At 48.2% G+C, this 19,705-nt stretch overlaps 8 protein-coding genes across 8 annotated transcripts; 5 read left to right on the top strand and 3 right to left on the bottom strand.

The window, feature by feature from the left end:
* Positions 1–112: 112 nt before the first annotated feature.
* Positions 113–1,983, top strand: BU24DRAFT_473848 (uncharacterized protein; the record flags this gene model as incomplete). The annotated part of the gene is made up of 6 exons (XM_033532817.1): positions 113–208; positions 266–410; positions 456–776; positions 839–1,372; positions 1,425–1,535; positions 1,585–1,983. 6 exons carry the CDS (start codon positions 113–115, stop codon positions 1,791–1,793), a joined length of 1,416 nt encoding a protein of 471 aa, XP_033378021.1. The 3' UTR covers positions 1,794–1,983.
* Positions 1,984–2,436: 453 nt separating this feature from the next.
* Positions 2,437–3,142, bottom strand: BU24DRAFT_80854 (uncharacterized protein). Its single transcript, XM_033534657.1, has one exon. It carries the CDS (start codon positions 3,059–3,061, stop codon positions 2,567–2,569), a length of 495 nt encoding a protein of 164 aa, XP_033378022.1. The 5' UTR covers positions 3,062–3,142; the 3' UTR covers positions 2,437–2,566.
* A 407-nt stretch (positions 3,143–3,549) lies between these two features.
* On the top strand, positions 3,550–6,235 carry BU24DRAFT_428576 (MFS general substrate transporter). Its single transcript, XM_033529507.1, has 7 exons — positions 3,550–4,162; positions 4,236–4,402; positions 4,459–4,574; positions 4,631–4,762; positions 4,812–5,067; positions 5,119–5,469; positions 5,552–6,235. Exons 1-7 carry the CDS (start codon positions 3,998–4,000, stop codon positions 5,880–5,882), a joined length of 1,518 nt encoding a protein of 505 aa, XP_033378023.1. The 5' UTR covers positions 3,550–3,997; the 3' UTR covers positions 5,883–6,235.
* Positions 6,236–6,542: 307 nt separating this feature from the next.
* Positions 6,543–7,789, top strand: BU24DRAFT_455619 (uncharacterized protein; the record flags this gene model as incomplete). The annotated part of the gene is made up of 2 exons (XM_033531380.1): positions 6,543–6,883; positions 7,014–7,789. The coding sequence occupies 2 exons, from the start codon at positions 6,543–6,545 to the stop codon at positions 7,645–7,647; spliced, it is 975 nt and encodes a 324-aa protein (XP_033378024.1). The 3' UTR covers positions 7,648–7,789.
* Positions 7,790–9,499: 1,710 nt separating this feature from the next.
* Positions 9,500–9,997, top strand: BU24DRAFT_414991 (uncharacterized protein; the record flags this gene model as incomplete). The annotated part of the gene is made up of 1 exon (XM_033526262.1): positions 9,500–9,997. The coding sequence occupies one exon, from the start codon at positions 9,500–9,502 to the stop codon at positions 9,995–9,997; it is 498 nt and encodes a 165-aa protein (XP_033378025.1).
* A 3,360-nt stretch (positions 9,998–13,357) lies between these two features.
* On the top strand, positions 13,358–14,511 carry BU24DRAFT_358434 (uncharacterized protein; the record flags this gene model as incomplete). The annotated part of the gene is made up of 6 exons (XM_033523994.1): positions 13,358–13,438; positions 13,488–13,580; positions 13,631–13,735; positions 13,787–14,019; positions 14,069–14,239; positions 14,295–14,511. Coding segments are annotated over 6 exons (900 nt in total), but the record flags the coding sequence as incomplete, so codon positions are not given.
* Positions 14,512–16,177: 1,666 nt separating this feature from the next.
* Positions 16,178–17,425, bottom strand: BU24DRAFT_428578 (peroxisomal biogenesis factor 11). Its single transcript, XM_033529508.1, has 3 exons — positions 17,302–17,425; positions 16,859–17,142; positions 16,178–16,798 (listed from the first exon to the last, which is right to left on the bottom strand). The coding sequence occupies exons 1-3, from the start codon at positions 17,366–17,368 to the stop codon at positions 16,445–16,447; spliced, it is 705 nt and encodes a 234-aa protein (XP_033378027.1). The 5' UTR covers positions 17,369–17,425; the 3' UTR covers positions 16,178–16,444.
* A 392-nt stretch (positions 17,426–17,817) lies between these two features.
* On the bottom strand, positions 17,818–19,705 carry BU24DRAFT_428580 (mRNA cap methyltransferase). Its single transcript, XM_033529509.1, has one exon. The coding sequence runs from the start codon at positions 19,490–19,492 to the stop codon at positions 18,092–18,094; it is 1,401 nt and encodes a 466-aa protein (XP_033378028.1). The 5' UTR covers positions 19,493–19,705; the 3' UTR covers positions 17,818–18,091.

Here is a 19,705-nt window from a genome sequence, read left to right on the forward strand (position 1 = left end):
TTTTATATTTCCATTCCCAATTCTCTTCACTGCTGCAGGACGGTACAACCTCTCCATAGATCCACTCACCCTTTCCTTCGAAACAAAACAACTATATCTCAACTTTTCCATCATGCGCTTCGCAAACACATTCCTCCTCGCTGCCGTGGCCGCCCTGCCACTCATCTCCGCAGCCCCGACCTCCTTCCCACAAGGCAAGAGATCGGTCGTACGTCTCCCCTCTTCATCCAAGAACCCCCCAAAACCATAACTAATGCGCCCAAAGGAACCCACAGATGCTGCCCTAGAAGAACCGGCGAGCACCGTCGCGGCGCTCCAGAATCTCGCGGCCGAACGGTTGGCGTTCGCGGCGCGGGACGTCGACAAGCGGATGATGCGGCAACGCAGGGAGCAGAGGAAGAGTAGACGGGGTGAGTTTACTTCGCGGTCGACTACCTAAGGTACTTATGTATCAGTGTTTGGTTTTGGTACTGACGTTTGTCCCGGTGTAGGAGGTGGAGCAGGCGGAAACGTCGATGAAGGGAATGTCCAGGGCGGGAATGGCGGCGTCGCTAATGAGAACGGCAATGGTGGCGGCAATGGAAACGGCAATGGAAACGGCAAGGGAAATGGTAATGGCAATGGTAATGGCAATGGCAATGGCAATGGCAACGGTAACGGAAATGGTAACGAAAATCTCAATGCCAACCAAAATGGCAACGGCAATGCCAACCAAAATGGCAACGGCAATGCCAACCAAAACGGCAACGGCAATGCCAATGCCCAGATGAACGCCCGTGAGTCGCAGATTCAGCCAAATTGATACATTGATTATGGGTTAGCTGACAATGCTGCAAAGAGAACCAAAACACAGGAAACAATGCCGCCCAACTTCAAGACAACGGAGCAAATGCCGGCAATGACAGTGCCAATGCCGTCGCGAATGAAAATGCAAACAATGGGGGCAATGGTGTTAATGCCCAGAACAATGGGCATGCAAACCTCGCTGCAGGAAATGCTAATGCCAACCAGGGTGGAAACAATGAGGCCGCCAACGCCAATCAAGGTGCAAACAACAACAAGGGCGCCAATGCTAACGAAGGCGTAAACAACCAAGGCAACGGTGCCAATGAGAATCAGAATCAGAATCAGAACCAGAACCTCGCTGCGGGAAATCAAGGTGGAAATAATGAGATTGCCAATGCCAACCAGGGTGGAAACAATAAGGGCGCCAACGCCAATGAAGAGGGAAACAATGGTGCCAACGGTGTCAATGCCCAAGAGAATGGAAATGGGAACGCAAACCTCGCTGCAGGGAAGGTCGATGCCAACCAGGGCGGAAACAATGAGAACCTTGGAGCTGCTAATGCCAACGCTGGGGTCGAGAACAATGGTATGTTCGCGGTAAAGACTGAGATGCTAGGAATGATACTGACATCATGAAGATAATGTCCAACAAAAGGGCAATGCCATGAATGCCGCCGTCCAAGAGAACAATGCAAACGAAGACCAGAATATTGCTGCGGGTAACGTTGAGGCTGGTGCCCAAAATAACGGTATGTAAGAGTACCCATTTACTTAGACAGAGGTGCTAACAGTACGAAGCTGGCGCCCAACAGAATGGCAATGTAAACGCTGGCAACAATATGGCCAATGCAAAGAACAACAACAAACTCGCTGACAATAACGCCGCCGCCGCTAACCTCGCCAATGTCAATGAAAATGAGGAGGAAACCGGAAACGGCCAAGGCGCCGCGAATAACATTCAGCAAGGCAATGCCGGAGCAAAGCAGCAGGCCAATGCAAATGAGTAATTGCAAGGAAACAATCAGCAGTAAACAAATGCTAAGGCTGCTGAAGAGCTGAGGACAATGAAAGCTACTTAACAGACAAAGTAACTTGTAAAATGGCAATGAGGAAACAAGTATGCACACAAGAACGCGTATAAGCTGGATTATCAAAATGGTTAGCAGGCTATCGAAGAATCATCAGAGCATTGATACTAGAGATGATTCAGCGACACGAACGATTTAGATGGTGAGAGCTGAATAATTATCAATAGACCTAAAAGAAAGAATCCATAAAGATGTAAAAAAAAGTTTAAAGAATAACGAACATTGCCTGCCAATCCAATTCCATTGATGATTATCAATGCTGAACGTGAACAATTAAGAGACCAAGGGCACAGGTGTAACACTTCATTCACTAATTACCTGCACTATCGTATCCTAATCAGTTGGATCGGTCGGTCGGACTTAAATTATCCATCCGAGGATCTTTATGAATGGGACGATGGAGAGGTGAGCGGATCGCATTATGTCTATTGACAGGTTGAGAGATAGCTGTTGAAAAACTGTTGACTCCGAGGTAGGATTTGTTCGTTTCTTAATGCTCCTGTGCGTAAATTTATGCCGATAACCGGACGGTCACTGGCCATGAAATTTCACACGTTCCAAAGCACACCACATGTGACAGGAGGCCTAGGGTTGGACCAGTGGGTCCCTCATAGCGGCGGCTATCTTGGTCATTGCGGGAGGGTAGGGCGAGGCGATAGGGGTTGGAGGTGAAGGACGACAACCACGTGGGGTCATAAAAATCTTGCATTCGATCTCTTTGAAATCTTGAAGGTTAGTTCCCTGCTATATCTCAGCTCATGTAGCGGGGGATTTTGCCCTGGATCGCATGATCGTTTTGCGAGGAGGTTGTCGGAATTGATTGATGTCAGTTGAACGTCGAATAACATGCCGATCCTCCTAGAATTCCTATCATACATGAAAGCTTTCTCCAAAGACCCCGAGATCTTTCCCGGAAGAAAAGATACGAAATGGAAAAAAAAGACGAACAGACCACAATGGAAACCACGTTTTTGCCTCCACCGTTCAACATGCATCGGGAATAAGTAATGGAGGCACAGCACAGGGGTGGTTGTTAGGGGCACGTGCTCAAGGTTCTCTCTCTCCATGCTATGCCACAACCTTTGTTGTGTCGTTTTGCGTTTTCTATATGATTTGGAAGTGTGGCCCAATTCAAATATATTTTTCACAGATTGATAAAAGCACGTTGTCTCGTTCCAGTTGCCCATTAGTTGGGAACACAACAGGTCCTTGGGTTCGGGTGTTAGGTGGCGGGACCAATCAGAGGCAGCTCGGCGAGTCCGCAACAAGCTTTGCTAGCACTGTAGCAAGCATTGGGGATTTACTCGTATTCGCTGCAAGAAGCGACGCCATGAAAGTCTTCACGAGCTTAGCGTTGCATCCTTGCCGGATCCCGAGGTGTAATGAGCTGCGTCATCTTGTTTGATTTTTTGTTCGCTCTCTCTTTGAAGCAGAGTAGTGATGGAGTGTTTAATAGAGAGATAGGAGAGGCTGGCAATAAATATGTGAGGATCTGATCCGACTTAGAGAGAAATGAGAGCTGTCCCCATTCTAATATGATATGCACCGTAGCGGCGTTTATGAAGGAAACGGTTGATAAGTGATGATCTACACTGTATTTGCCTGTGCAATCCAAGTTAAAGTTACTGTTAAGATAGCCGTGCACTACTGACATTGACGGCGACGGCACCCTAATGAACCCCCCAGCAATCTTGACCTGCCTTTTTGGCCAGGGCGTACCAATAACCAGCCAGTCCCCGTGCAACCAACGACTTCTTTCTACTGGCTCGGGTTTCGACTTCGATCGTTGCATCCTGGTCCATTTCTATCCATAGCTTGGGTTTTCGCATCACAAGCACAAGGCAGGTTAACTTGCTTGGAGCCTACTCCACCATCCCACATTCCTGTCGACCCACTAGTTGGTAGGGTAGCACACGCAGCAGACGCTGATCGTCAGACCGATAAATAGCCAGGGTTTCGCATTCATTTCTTGCTCTTCAGCCTCTCGTGTTCAGTCATTCTGGTCGTGGTTCGTTGACCCAGGTTAATACATAGGATTGGCCTCAGCTACGTCGCTCATATCGCGGGGCGGAACAACATCACGCGACGTCATCAACCCCAAGCAACAGCACTCGAGCGTCAATATGGCACAAAACGATACTACTCGTGATACCTCGGTCGAGACCGCAGCTCATGAACATGAAGTCCGTCGCGGAAGTATTGCACGAACAGACAAAGGTCGCTGGGAAAGACTGTGGCCAGTCATCGCCTGCGGTGCTGGACTATTCAGTGATGGCTACCTCAATAACGTGAGTCCTCCAGCAACTAAGCAATGAATGTATTTGCCCATACGCGCAATGTACTGAATGTAGGACTGTAAAGATTATTGGTCCCGTGAACACTATGCTTGCTCGCATCTATCCAGATGAGTACAAGTCATCCTCAGCCCAAGCGAACGTTTCCTCCATTACTTTCGTCGGCACCGTCGTTGGTATGCTTTTCTTCGGATACACCAGTGACCATTTTTCTCGCAAGTGGTCGCTATTTGTGTAAGAAATACCTATGCATATTCGTGATGAACACAAAAGCCCTGATGCGACCGTAGTTCAACTATCATCATCATTCTTTTCGCCATCCTTGGCACTGGAGCATATGGTGCTGGAGGCAACCCCAACGGTTTGATCATTGCTCTTGTCGTTTACAGATTCTTCCTCGGAATTGGTACGTGCAACTCGATTGCGTCCTGGGCTTAACGGCATTCGTGCTAACGTGCGCAGGAATCGGTGGTGAATACCCGGCGGGTAGCGTTGGATGCGCAGAATCAACGGGTGAATTGAAAGAGGGCACACGAAACAAGTGGTTTATTCTGTTCACCAATGTACAGATCGACCTAGCGTTTTTGATTGCAGGTAGGTTTCGTTGCATCTTTTGGTATAAATTACGTCTGACCTAGGACAGCCATCGTCGCGACCATTGTCATAGTAGCGACCGGCGAGGACCACTTGCGTGCCGCCTGGCGAATTTGCCTAGGCATTGGAGTTATTCCTCCTCTATCCCTTCTTTATCTCCGTCTCAAGCTCAACGAGCCAGAAGCCTTCCAGCGTGAATCTCTATCCAAGGCGAAGACCCCATATCTCCTTATCTTTAAGTTCTACTGGTATCGCCTCGCTATCGTCAGTTTGATCTGGTGGATCTACGACTACAGCGCTTATTCGTAAGTCTCTTTCAATTCCTAAATGACAATAATTACTCATGGGAACAATAGTTTTGGTATCTACGCCAGCTCCATCTTGGCCAATCTCCTCGGTGAGGATGCACCGTTGTGGAAGAGTTTCGCATGGAACATATTGATCAACTTCTTCTACATGCCCGGTTGCCTTGCTGGTGCTTTCGTCGCCGACCTTCCCAGCATGGGACCCAAGAGGACTCTTGCCATCGGTGTCGGACTCCAAGGCATTATTGGGTTCATCATGGCAGGCTGCTACCCTTGGTTGAGCAAGCCCGAGAACGTCGCCGGATTCGTCGTCGTATATGGAATCTTCCTCGCCCTCGGCGAGATGGGTCCTGGCGATAACATTGGACTGATCGCCTCGAAGACCTGCGCTACGGGCATTCGGTACGTTCCTACATCACACTACATGATTCCCCAACGATAACTTTTCCATCTTTCGCAATATTGACCATGTTTTCCTTTTTAGTGGCCAATACTACGGCATCGCCGCCGCCATCGGCAAGATTGGCGCCTTCGCTGGTTCCTACGGCCTTGACGCCATCCAGAAGGCCGCAGGCGACGACAAAATCGCAGCCGGCCGCAATCCCTTCTTCGTCGCGAGCGCCCTCGCCTTCGTCGCCTGCGGTCTTGTCCACCTGCTTCCCCATATTGGCCAGGACACCATCGACACCGAGGATGTCAAGTTCAGGGAGTACCTCGAGGCTAACGGTTTCGACACTTCGACTATGGGTCTCAAGCCTACTCACTCTTCTGATAGCGAGGGTGGAGTGACTGCGGAGGAGGTTAAGGGTGCTTGAGATCGATGAATTAGTATCTAAGGGATCATCGTGGTTTAGCTGAGTTCAGGCAAGATATAAATGTATCCTCGCAAGAAGAAACATGCTATATGCAAAGCTTGGAGATTACCTATTTCAATGAAAGAACCAAGTTGAAATTGGAAGGGAACTCCCAGTTTCCATAATTACGAACATTTACTTAGCCCTTAACAGATGTTTTCCCCCGTGCCTGTCAAAATCCAACACCAGAAAAGGTATCCTCGTTGTCCTATTTATAGATTCGCTATTTTCTGCTACTCTACTGTCACTATGGTGAAGTGATTCAGTTTCAGTATGTATTGTAGGTCACTCTGGAGGCTAATGCACGGTCAATGCGTTCCATTTCAATATCAAAGAAAGGGCGTGGACAATTACATTTCAAATGACCATGAGATATGATTGGGTGATTTCACTTCGACATTGATTTGCTTATCGATAGCCTGAGCTTTGATATGAACAGATATTCCGTTGTTACAGTGACTCCAGCAGATGTAATATAGGTTCTATTGACAATAATCTTACTTGCGTAACAACCCTGATAGTTCCATCGCTGCTCTCGGGTATACTGAAAGCTTCTAACGGTCGGTCCACGGAAACTTTGTCTTATCCAAGGTTGAATTAGTTCAACTTCTGAACAACTCAATGAGTTCCGACCTGCTTCAACCTCGGAAGCGCTACGAGAGACCCTCTCATGCAGATGGAGGACATAGTCTCCCAATTAATCGCACGTACAAGGTGTACCTCCGCCATCCCGCATATAATGACTCCAGTAACATCCTCTTAGCCCTTCCCGCCCTGAACCACCGTCAAGGCGGTATTCACCATGAGACTGCACGGATAGCATGCGCCATAATTGCCAACAACAGCTGGAAAGGATATTTAACGGAAACAAGAGAAGGTGCTGCTGTTGATATAGAGTCGGACGGGATTTTGTGCAAGAGGGATTACTATTTCTATATGTCTCGAGAAGACACTGGGGGTATGTATGTGAAGATTGCTCTGTAATCTCTAACATTCATATTGGCACGTACCAGAGAAATATCCCGTCGTGCCATCCTTCGAGCACTGGTGCTTTCCCCACGACAACTTGCCCAAATTTTGGATGATATGTAGGCCCACTGAGGTTCCCCTCGACAGGCTTCTACCCCGGCGGAGCAGTTTAACCCAAGCAACATTAATCAGAGATATCTCCTGCCGCATCACGAACTACATCGAAGGCACAGAGCCCGCGCATCTGATCCCCCGAAGCGAAGAGCTCTGGTTCAGGGCAAACGGCATGTCACGATACACAAACCGACAAAGTCCAGACACGGAGCCTATCAATGACACTCTAAATGTACTACTTCTACGCTCGGACATACAAGATCTCTTCGATCAAAAGCTATTTGTTGTAGTTCCGAAGAGCGCACAACTTGTCGTCCACATATTAGCCCCAGGATCATCACCTGAGTTAACAGATTTGTACCACAATGTTGCTCTTCAGCCACTAGTTCGTATCGCCATTGAGTACATTTTCGCTAGATTTGCTTGGTCAATCTTCGCTCATTGCACGGACTTCATAGTTCAAGGCCTCGAGCGGAGACTGGTCGTTCGGAAGGATGAGGGGGCGATCAGTGTGGAAGACTTCTCTGGGGAGCAGTGCTTGCGTATATTTGGCAGGGGGCAGACATCTTCCCATCCGAGTCCACGAAAGCGCTCACGGAATATCTCTGTCTTCAGAAGAGGGGGAAGAGATAGACGAAGATGACTACGATGAAGGTAACTTCCGGAGTCGAAGCTTGCGGCATGGTGATTAGCCTTTACAAGCAGGCTCTAATGCCAAAGTGCTCTGAAGGTCATCCTTGAACACATTATTACGGTATACCTTCTCATTGCGGATTCCTGGTAACGACATGAGTTTAGTAGGCCCATTGGATCCTCTGTGAGTTGCTTAGGTCAGAATTTGCCGTAGTTACGTAGAGTTACATGAAAGCTTAGTATAACCTAATTCAAATCAAGTCTGGTGTAGGCAGACAAATTGCTTCATTCTTTCAATAAGTCCGACCACCGAGTATGTTGTCATCTATCGGGACATGGCCGTGGGGTTTGTATTCGGTTACCTCAACCTACTCAGAGCTCTGGCATACGGCTGAACACAGGAACTGCTGGTTCGACGCTGGTCAATTATCTATAAGCTTCGTGAATTATGTTTTTGATAGGTCATCAGAAGTTCTGGTTGTAGAAGGCGACCATATAAATCCACCAGCAATTACGATCACCATGATAAAATCACTTTACTCTCAACCGTTGTATCGAGAATTAGAGAGCAGTCTGACTATAAGATTGGAGACTTAGATCACCACGGTTCACGGCGGGCGGAATGTGGGCGTCCGCACTCCGATCTCACACTCCGAGATCGACGACGATACAGTGAAGCATAAACACCTACATGCGAAGAACCGTCTAGCCAGTCTGATAGGCTTCTTCCTGAAAAATAATTGATTCAATGGATCTGATAGCGTTGTATTGAGGTGCCACGAGAGTGAATAATTAAAGATGGTGCTCAAAAGTTTTATTGAATCAAAAACAGCTCATTCATGGATTGATGCTATTTTTGATCCTCAACTACTGAGTCGTCTATTGTTATTAGGCCATGTCCTAGATATGGCGCTTTGATGCCCAATTATCGCATTTATTGGGTTATTGCCAGACAGTGAATGAGCAATGACTATGCAGCACGATGGAGAAGAGCCAATTTGTTGTCATGATGGATGGTACTAGACGACATATCACTGGCCTATGCGCAAATCAAGGATGGGATTGAAAACCCATTGCCGGTATTATTGGATACTAATGGCCTTTAAATCATGATGAAAGAGATGGGGAAGTCCATTTCATATCACTAAACCGTCGGTCGTGTGCTAGCATGATGGTAGGTCAACGGAGAGAGAATTACACGGAACCCAGTACTTCCCGAAGATCTACAAAGATCGGCGGAGTACATGCAACCTGAAGCAGCTTCAATGTTTTCCGCATTTTAACATTTTCACCCCCATATTCGGTTGTGCATTTGTCTATTAGTTTTCGAGTAATTGCTTTGCTCATGATATCTTTCATACAAAATCAAGACTTGTAACGTTCTCTAAAAAGAACGCATGGTAAGCTGGAGAATGTGACTTCAAAAATTCTCTATCATGGGTTCTAATAGTGCAATCGTAGTCCTCTGTCCATTCGCGTCACGGACTGTCCTTAGTTCTAGAGTACATCAGTGATCAGATGTCTGCAGTTGATTTCTATGAAATCAATAGATCCATTGCCTCATAGACGAAGATCTGCTAGGATCGGCATGTCTTGCAAGCCCGCTTCGTCAATGCCTACCTAGGTACCTATTTGATACTCCGAGGGGTTAATGACTCTGTGATAGAAGCTCAGGGTGAATCATATTCATCTAAGATGCATATATAAAAGAAACCTATTTTCCGCCTCCTAGAACACGACACTTCACGTTATTCACTCTTTATTACAGTCTTTACAAGGCCTAACACTCTTTTTAAACAAACTTTACACACGTTCTTTTACAAGGAATTAATCCAACAAATCTTCCCAAACTCAAAATCAACATGCAACTCTTCCAGGCTGTTCAACTTGCTCTCCTTGCAAGCACCACCTTCGGTATGGCGATTGATACCTCGGTCATTCGCGACACCCCCGACGAGGTAGAATCTGCTCCCGTCTTAGCTTCTAGAGGCCCCGGAGACAGTATTCCCCCTCCACCGTTATACGGGGCCCCTCCGCGGGCAGACTCTCCGTTCTTCCCTCCTGGAGCCTCGATCCCCAAACAGACTGAGGCACTACCTAGGCCACAACGCCAGCCATCACGCTATCCACAAAAACCGCAAGCACCCAGGCCAGCACCCGAGGCAGAAGATAAGCCTGTACCACTCAAGTGTCCAGATCGCTTTACCGTTCCCCTCATAGACGGCCCCATGACTTGCGGCGCTGTTTTCCATTGCGTAAATCGCCGTTTTGCCTACAAGAGCATTGAACTGGCCCAAGATTATCAGGATACAATGCTGGACCCATGCAAGCGCGCCTGCGATTGTGAAAAATCTCCATGAAAGGGAGTAGTGGAATCAAGAAATCCGAAATGCATGTATAGCGACGTTTGGATTTTGGAATTGTTTTTAGTTAGGACAGGCACATAGAGGTCACGTCATCAACAATAGAATATTATTTGATTTCAACTTAAATCGCAGTTGCACCTCCACACATCTAAAAGTGCTTCGCGTGTCAGTTCTACAGTAGCTGCTATAAGCAACGATTTTGCTGTAGAATGTGTTATCGAAGAAAACTACAAGTAGGATATCATCCTATAGATCCAGCGTCGATGTCTCATACGGCAACGTACCGCCTTGCAGATTTGGACTTTACTATGAGGCAATCGCAAATGCAAACGAGGAATATGCGCGTTCCTTTAGGTGATATACATGGCACTTCGTGCGTGCCCTATGGAAGTTGAGTCATGGATCGTGTGTATTCTTGAACGGAATGCTGATCAGGTGGTTCCATACCAAGATCACATTGGCAGGGTGCGAGTGACATCCATGTCTATATGTCGGAAATTTGCTATGAAAGACATCGTCACGAAGGTGCTTGATATGGCAGGTTCAAAGGAGCACGTTCGAATACGTCCACTACTGACCCTCAGAGTCAGGGATTCGAATCATCCATAACAAAACTAAAGGTCTCAATGTCATAGACGATGAAGAAATAATGCAACGAAGTCGGCGATTGAAAAATCGCTTCTCATGCCATGCACAGGCTTAAAACAAGATGTCAACTGCCTTTTAGTCATCTGAGGGTGCCCATTGCGTCCTCATCAACGTCCATTGTATCAGGTGTGGTCGTCAAATCAATCTGAGTCTGTTTGTTTTGGTCTTCATATGTTGTCGTTAAGGGGTGCTCTATTGACGGTGCTAATCGACTTCCCAATTGGCCTCAATAGATGGGAATTGACAGGGGCAAGCCTCGTAAACCTCGACGTAGTGACTTGACGAACCATGCAATTCCTTCAGCATCACTAATAATGGCACACTGATGATATGGCTGTAATCAAGTTTTCTTCTGAAAGAAAACCCGAAGTCTCCCAATGAACCCCTCAGGTCAGAGATTATATGAAGGGTCGGCGAAAACCTGCTGCATATACTTGGAAAGTATGGCCGAAGCACGCCAGCATTAGCAGGGTATCTCCACGCCGCGTGTTCCCCTGCTTATCCTTCCCGCAACTTGGAGGAGAAGCCTGCCAGGGAGACACTCGTGAGACGATCTAGACCATAGTCAGTGTGATAGGATCACATATCTCACCTAATCGAGTTGGCAGTTTCGAATAAGACGATCAAGCCGGACGCGACGAGCATTAGAATGGAAAAACGGTTGGTGAATTGCAAACTACCCACATACGAATGTTCACACCGTATCTACACAAAAAAGAAGCACCTCTAAAAGAAAAAAAATAGGGATCGAGGAATCGGGCCTGGTTCACATTTGTGGAAATATATCGGCAATGGGTGGGGTTGTTATCCCTGGCTTCATGAGGCTAACTGCAGTGCAACGTGGGCAGCCGTTGCTAAATTGCGAGCGATGCAGGCCCCGCAAGCAAGCCTTGCCTTGGAAGAGAGCCTAAACTGCTGCAGCAGTTCGTCACAGCCTCATCCTTTGGACAATAAGTATTACATAGCCATCGCGCACCCCGCGTAGGACTGGCTTACTTCTACTATGGTTCTGGATTATTCCCCAAGAGAATTCAACGCCCGTCAGAACTTTATGTATTCGCTCGACCGCCATTCGAGCAAAGCGACTGATATTGCAGTCCGGAGTGTTGGAGAATTGCCCAATGGAGCTTCCTCAATAATGTACAAGTACCAGCCAGCTATGTTTGGCTGACAAGCGCCGTGTGACATACAATAGAGTTGTTGGATGTGCAGGATCGTAATCGCTTGTCGGGATAGACTACGGGTTTCGCTTGTTGCTGACTGCGTCCGCAAGTTTTGGGACATCAATCTTATTCGCACACCTTCGAATTCAGGGTGTGATACGGTCGGACTTAAAAGCTTGTTTGAAGAGAATCGACTGGGTCGACAGGTAGCACCTTACTTAACAATGGATGAATGGTGGGTATTGACGTATGACGCCTTTCGAAGTCCTCGTGGATGTGACTTCTGTTGGTCATAAGAATGACTGGCTGCATAAGCCATTTCTGCCGAATTTATGCACATGTTTCAGTTCCATTGCAGAATCAATGATTTTCCCCTGTCACATACATTCTTGGTCCTGCGACGCACTTTGCAGAACGGGACAGACTCGGCGCTGTTCACCGTAACAAGATCTTAACATCTTCACCATGGAAAGTCGGCCGGCCGTTGACAGGATACCTAACAAGGACTCACTACTCGCGGGTATGTAGAGTAGAGTAAAGGACTTGTACAAATTGATCGAATCGCACGTTCGACAAGGATCACGCTTCCCGTAGTCGACCACTAGGCTGCTCGCCAGGAACGTAAGTCATCACCGCCACCAACTGTCGTTTCCATGTAACGTTAGTCGCATACTCGATAAGATTAGCAAAACGGGTTTCCACATGGTCGTTTGATTGTCTACCGCTGTACCCAGCTACCATGCCCATTTGACGAAACAATTCGCTGTGCGACTCGTGATCTTGCCAATTCAAGGATACGAAAGAGCAAAGATCGGCAACTGCCACAGGGACAGTCGACGTGGGGAACGAACGATGGCTCCACTTGTCTTGCGTCGAATTTGCAGGGGCACAATGTTTAAGAGGAAAAGATCTCTCAGTTGAGAAGGATTCCTGAATCGTGAGAAATAGTTGTTAGGTGTCTACAGAAATAAAAGTAACGGTCATCCAGTAAGCAGTAAATGTTGGAATTGTATTGAAGGGCTCCTTCTTGCGACCATACTTACCACGCCGTAATCCACTCATAAGGCATGGATAGCCAACTAGGTGTTGATATTACGCCACACGGGTATGCAGACTTCGGGCACCGGACAGAAACGTGTAGCGGCTCGTGCCTATCAATCCACCTAGATGACCTATCACACAGTGGGCACAGAGTTGGTGTAGGAGCATGCGTTACGCTTCCACTCGAACGGGTTCCGTCAGGGCTCAAAGTAGCAGTCAAGAGGATCCAATAATCGCTGGGGTAATGCTATGTCCTGGGCGCTCGTCCTATTCTCCGCGTTCTTCTCCCTGGTGTTTTGGGATACTTTTAGTATCCGGACCCCAATCTCTTATTTGACTTTTGGTCCTCAGGTTACACCTCTTCGCGATGACCGAAAAGTCATGTGATTGAGTTGCCAGTATCATTATACGTCTTGTCGATTTAAACCTACATTCCACTCGTTACCATAGAGACTCCAATCTGCGAGAGGTGGGCTACATCTTTGGGCAATAGGACGACACCATGAATGGCCTTCCAGATAATTCGAATCTCCCCCATGTCAACAAACCAGAAACCATCACTGGTGTCTCGGTGACCTTTCTTGTATGTATAGAGCGTATTGTTATTATTCCCGACGCTTACATCGCTTTAGATAATATCAACCATTGCCGTTTCGCTACGGTTGTTCGTTCGTGTGAGAGAGCGAATACTTGGCCTCGATGATTTGTTTGTCGTTTTTGCACTGGTAAGCCTGCTCCATGACGACGTGAAAGTTCATGACTAACGGTTGAATAGCTCATAATTGCAGTGGGAACGATCTTGACCTGCTTCATGCCCGACAGTGGTATGGGGAAACACTTCTGGACATTGAATCATCACATGATCATAGAGTACTTCAAAGTAAGTTGACCACATTGTATCATCGGTGCCAGTGGATTGACCATCATTCAGCATGTCTGGGCCACCAACGTCACTTATAGTGCATCGGCAACGTTTATCAAGCTTTCCGTTTTATACCAGTACCTTCGATTCTTCGATTTCCAATTGAGAACCGCACGCCGTCTGACATGGTGGTTGTTCGGGACTATCGCAGCATGGGGGATTGCCTTTAACCTTCTTGCACTCTTCTCGTGCACGCCCATTCGAAAGAACTGGGACTGGGAGATAAAAGGACATTGCATTGCGTACGTTCTGTTGTTTCCACTTTGTCGATACTTTACTGATCTCGTGCAGATGGGGAAGCAAAGACCCGGACGTTTTCTTTGAGACTTGGGCAGCCCACAATGCGACGAACATGTTGCTTGATATCCTCGTTCTCCTGCTGCCCGTACCCTTCTTGAGGGAACTCAGATTGCAGGGGAAATCGAAGGCAGGCCTCATTGGGGTCTTCGTTCTTGGCTGGATGTAGGTTGATGAACAAAAACAATATCCATCCGTAACCCTACTAATGACTTCATAGTGTTGTCGCCATGTCCATTGGCCGACAGGTAACCCTCTCTACGAACCGCGCTGGAACCGTACCCATCCTCGACATGACCTACCACACCCCACCGATCTACCTCTTCTCCGTCCTCGAAATCAACCTCGCCATCATGTGCGCCAGTATCCCAATCTTCTGGCCCCTCGTCTCCTCCATCGCCGCCAACAAGATTCTCGTCGTAAACGAAGTCGAAATCCGATCTGACCGTCGCGATTCACAGAACATCGGCTTCGCCGAGCAAGGCGCCGCAGCCGGATTCACCAGGTTTTCCGAAATCGAACTCGGGAGCGACTTGGAGCAGAAGTCGAGCAAGACAAGCCGACTCAGCATGCTCGTCTCCACGCGGGAGAAGGGCTTCACGATGCCGACGATTCCCAAGCGGTCCGCGTCGAAGAACATCCACGGTCGCAAGCAATCCCACACTTCGAAGACGTCATCGGGCTCGCTCACCCTCGGCCGTCGCATCACGGGCGAGTCGCAGGAGAACTTCGCCGATCCGCGCATCGAGAACCCGCTTTCGTCGTCTGCGTCGTCTGCCCTGAGCGATACGAAGACATCACTGGACTCGCCTCAGCAGAGCAGCCCGAGCCAGTTCTCAACCACCTACGTGAACGAATGGGGCATTCCTGAGTTGGAGAAGGATAGGCCGAAGACCGCAGGGGTGACGAAGACGAGTCCCAGCGTGGCAGTGAAGGAAGGAAACACGACGACCGTGGCACGAGGAGCACCGCCGTTCGATCTCCTGAACTCAGCGCCTCCGCCAAAGGAGACTTGAAAATCATGCAAGCTGCTCTTTGTTTCTTTTTCTCTTTGAAGGATGTATTGATAGCTACTACACATGCGTGTTGAATCTGGTTCTACGGCGTGATACCCACTTTGGATGGACGGATGGATGGATGGAAAGGAATATACCATATACCATATACCATATACCATATACCATATACCATATACCATATACCATATACCGAAAATCGTAGTCATCTTGCATAAATAAGCAAATTTCAATATACCTCTGATAGTTACCACTTTCACAACGAGCAGTATTCTGCACGATCGTGATTCCCTAGAGGTTTGCACCTCACGTACTTCGTCAACAATCCTCTACCGACTTCCCAAATCGGTTCCCACTCTACACCTTTGATGTGGTGCCATCGGGTGCGGATGTGGTAACCGTACGGAGACCGAAAGGTGCAGTTGAAAGGATCGTCACCCCTCCACTATCCCCCTGTCCTCTCTTGGTTCGGTGATCCTATTCTCTTGTCGTCATGGCATGTAGACGCACGTGGCTAAGGAGTCACAATGGATCATATTGCGGCGGGAGCTGCTTTAGCTGCATGGACTAGAAGCCCTTCGAGAAGAGGTAATGGAAAATACATCGTGAGCTGGGGTCTGACGGGTGGAGTGCATTGGAATATGTACGTATTCAGTTAGTCTGCATTTTGGTGTCGTAGTCGCGTTAGTCATCATTGTCGAAGAGAGAATGATACACCATATTTATAACAACGTGTGGTTCTCGAGGATTGTTGACTTTGTATTGTTGCGTTATTTGCTATGGTGGATCAGTGTATGTCTTATCTCTGAGACTAAACCTGATTTCGCAAAATTATGCAGTCGTGGCTACTGAGTAGTGTCGCGTGCAAATGGGAACGTCAATATCCGGTAGTTTCCGGACTAAGGAGCATCAAGTTGTTTGAAGCGTGATAAGGCCTTACATTGCCAACATGCTAGCACCGAAAAACGGAGATGTTGACGCTGGGGCACTGTTCGCGTTGCGCTGGTAGATTGATTGATGAGCGGATATGCGCGGAATGTCCCAACATAGGGGTGACTTTGGTTGGCGATGTGTTCAGTGACGTGAATGAGGTAGTAAGTTTGTTGATATTGAAGTACATAGGAAATTTGCCGAAGCAGTATAGAAGGCGAAGAACAGAAGCGCCAGTCAAAGAGACGCGGCAGACGATAGCAGCAAGCTTGACTCGAACCAAAAGCATCGAGAAATTGACTCAACTAGGAAGCCCATTTTTAGTCCAATATTGCAATATTTACCCGAATATGAACATTCCACTTCTTACGGTCCAGTGCCTTGTAGATTGACATTAGATGAAGGGAGTTTGCCAGAATCCAATTTAAGCAGTCTTTTTCCATTGGGAGTAAACGCCCAAAAGCGAGCTGAGGGTGCCTGCCAATCCGACAGCACCATCGTCGAGGTTGAACCAGCCGAGGGTGGTTCCCGGGATGGTGATGTCGCACAAGTCGCTGAGCAACTGAATCCTGAGGGCATTGGCCTCTTTCTGGACCTTCTTCTTCTCGACTGCGCCCTCGCCGTCCTTCTCGGAAATCTGGGCGGCGCGCTCGCGGAGCTTGTACAAGCTGTAGAGGGAGGAAATGATGGAGAAGGAGATACCGGTGAACCAGGCACGGTAGCCTTCTCGGACGAGGCGCTGGGCGGTGCTGAAAGTGCGGATGTTGGCTGCGTGGAGCTAGAAATCATTGTTAAATTCCATTATACTGCACCTCCAACATTAAAGATGACTACTCACCACCGTCACATTGTCAAAGAACATGTATCCAGCATATCCAAGCTGCCTTGCAACTGTGGTAAACCTCACAATGGGGTCGAGGGTCTTCGCATCGGTGGCGATCGCCGCAGCCTTGAGGTGCTCGACGAACTTGCCCACGCGCAAGAGCTTGCGCGCAACACCGAACTGCTTCTTGGTCGCCTCAAAGGGTGCGATGGATGATGCTGGGTGGTTGGTACGGTAGAGGTACCATGCGAGGAAACGAGAAAAGTATTGGAGAGTTCGGAGGACCTTATCGCGACCAGCTAAACGAGTTGTTAGCACTCAGTGTACATTTAATGATTGAACGGGCGGCCATTGCGGAGCTCTCGGAGGTGACGACGAGTGAGGGGAAGGGAGGGGACGAGTGCTGATCCCTCTGGAAAAAGGCAGCTCGAGATATGGCGAGAATTAGGGAGTCATACTGGTGGTTGCGACAAACTTGAGGTAATGCGACACCGTTGGATGGTAAATGAGTGCGTCGGCGACCATTTTGTCTGCTTCTTTATCCCCGAATATTAAGGAAAGTATGAATCTCGAAGGCGAACCGTCCAGTTTGAGATGAAGGAGATCTGAAAAGTGATGAAGTAGAGAAGTGAAATTAGGTTATCAGTGTCGTAAATGACGAAGTCTGGAGATCAAAAGTCGAAGGGGGTTGATAGCGTGCGATGGTGCGAGGTCGGCGTTTGGGTGCGGTCCGGGGAAGCTTGTGATTTTGATGGGGGAGGAAAGGGAACGAGGGTTAACGGCGCCGACTCCATCATATTATTATTGCTAGCAACCTCGAGTACTGAGGAGGGATAACCGTCGACCTCGGCAAATCCATCCACCCAAGTCATGGGCAACGGTTCTCCTGCTACGTCGCATGCCCAATATAAGGGGACTCACTGAGAGGATTTTCTTGCTTTCAGTAAATCATGGTAAGGATTAACATCTATATTCTGACTTCTTAGCTGCGAATTCCATTGGCACCCCTTCGTCAATGAGCACATAGAATCTCATACCCTTCACTGCCACTACTGTAGTAATATAAATCAAGAGCTTGATGACTTTCACGAGCGGTCACACACCGAGGCCCCACATGCCAGAGAGAAACAAAGGACAAAGATGCGCTAGAATTCCTTATTGCTGCACTATGGTAATGCAATGTATCCATCCTTTCATTGGCCAAAAAATGCTCCGGCAAGGCTTGCCTCCAAACCAACCGCTCCAAATCTATACCTTGTAGAAGCAGAACGTGTGATAAAAGTCGGCTGCATCCAGCTCCTCTTCCGTCGTAAGTAGACGACCAGTGCCACGCTCTCGAACGCCCATCCTTTCGCTTAGTAGACCAAGCTCACGATCATCCTTTTGCTCCTCCCAAACCTCCCTGAACGACTTTCTATACTGGAGCTCAAGGTTATAGTCTTCAGCAAGTGCGCGGAATGCTTCCCAAGGGACAACGTATTCCGGTACTGTATCAACAGCTTCTTCTAAATAATAGAAGTATTTCCAACCAAAAGGTGGTCGAAATGTACCGTCCGCTGGGGTCTTTCCGGGGAATTTGACCTTGTAGATACTGTTGCCCCATTCAAACCCTTCTTCCTCCACTTCACCGTCTTCCGCATCGGCTCCCTTTTTCGCGTCCTCGGCGTCTCCATTTGCACCGTCTGTAGCTGGAGCACCATCTTGATCTGTCTCTTGAGGCTTCGGGCTATCCAGACTTTTCTCAGGATCCCAATCTTCCTCATCGTCGCTCGCAAATGTAGGCCTGTCGTCGTCTTCATCGGCCGCAGCACCGTTCTCGCCTTCTGCGGCTTTTCCGTTGGCTTTGTGGTGTTCGATGACCTTGGCTGAGAGGACATCTGAATTGGGTATGCATCCAATGAAGCGACCTCCTCTCTTCAATGAACCTGCGACGTTCCGTAGCATGCCCCTTGCTTTCTCCTCGTTCTCGAAAGCGTAATGCATACAAAACATCATAGTCACCATGTCCCAACCACCTCCGCCCCAGCGTTGGCTGATCGCATTATTTGGGCCAACACTAGGATCAATGCCAACTCTGCGAATGATATCAATGTCCGCGAGAGACTCCCCGAAGCAATCCTTGGTGTGAAATTGAGCGTCAAAGACTCGTCCGCGCCTTTTCATCTGCTCATATCGATCTCTTGCCTGCTTGATAGACACATCCGCAGGATCACAACCAACGTAGAGGCCCACTCGTCGAGACGAGTGCCATTTTTGAAGGTCTCCACCTTTTCCACAGCCAATATCAAGAATGTTGAGATGTCTCTCATTGCCAATGAACTTCTGGATGGTAGAAGACTTGACCCAGTTGTTGAAGCTTCGCAGACCTTTGATCTTACTGTCCGTCACACGCCATTCGCGACCTCGCTCGGGCACCATGTTGTAGTGCTGCTTCACAACGTCATGAACTCCGCGTGACTTTGCTTCTTCATGTTTCTGACGGTCCTCTTCCTGTTCGCGATCTTGTTGTCGCCTACGCGCAGCTTCGCGATCGGCTTGAGAGAATCGGGCACCGGCACCCGGACGCTTGCGCTGTCGCGGAGGGGAAGGAGTTCTTGAAGTCGAGCGCGCGCGCTTCTTCCCGTTGTCAACCGGATTCGGTCCAGCCATTGTGTTTAGAGGAGCTGATCTCGTTCGCGAACAATGCTTGTGGTAGAAAATCGGGTGGTTCAGAAGTTGGGAGGCTATTGATCTGAAAGCGAAGTTTCAAAGGCAAATTAGTAATCAAAAGATAATGTGGAAGAAATTGTTGCCTATGCTTGAATGATAATGGAAGGTTCAAAGTTGAAATTGGAAGAACAAACAAGAGAAAGAAGGTTCCTG

Source organism: Aaosphaeria arxii, assembly GCF_010015735.1.
Source record: "Aaosphaeria arxii CBS 175.79 unplaced genomic scaffold BU24scaffold_13, whole genome shotgun sequence".
Classification (NCBI taxonomy): domain Eukaryota; kingdom Fungi; phylum Ascomycota; class Dothideomycetes; order Pleosporales; genus Aaosphaeria; species Aaosphaeria arxii.

Bases quoted from the DNA above. Each gene is read 5' to 3' on its own strand.
- BU24DRAFT_80854 (XM_033534657.1), bottom strand. From the start codon at position 3,061: ATGGGCAACTGGAACGAGACAACGTGCTTTTATCAATCTGTGAAAAAT.
- BU24DRAFT_428576 (XM_033529507.1), top strand. From the start codon at position 3,998: ATGGCACAAAACGATACTACTCGTGATACCTCGGTCGAGACCGCAGCT. The intron at 4,403-4,458 runs GTAAGAAATACC...ATGCGACCGTAG, and splicing joins CGCAAGTGGTCGCTATTTGT to TTCAACTATCATCATCATTC. The intron at 5,068-5,118 runs GTAAGTCTCTTT...TGGGAACAATAG, and splicing joins TACGACTACAGCGCTTATTC to TTTTGGTATCTACGCCAGCT.
- BU24DRAFT_428578 (XM_033529508.1), bottom strand. From the start codon at position 17,368: ATGGTCGCCGACGCACTCATTTACCATCCAACGGTGTCGCATTACCTC. The intron at 17,143-17,301 runs GTATGACTCCCT...CAACTCGTTTAG, and splicing joins CAAGTTTGTCGCAACCACCA to CTGGTCGCGATAAGGTCCTC. The intron at 16,799-16,858 runs GTGAGTAGTCAT...AATGATTTCTAG, and splicing joins TCTTTGACAATGTGACGGTG to CTCCACGCAGCCAACATCCG.
- BU24DRAFT_428580 (XM_033529509.1), bottom strand. From the start codon at position 19,492: ATGGCTGGACCGAATCCGGTTGACAACGGGAAGAAGCGCGCGCGCTCG.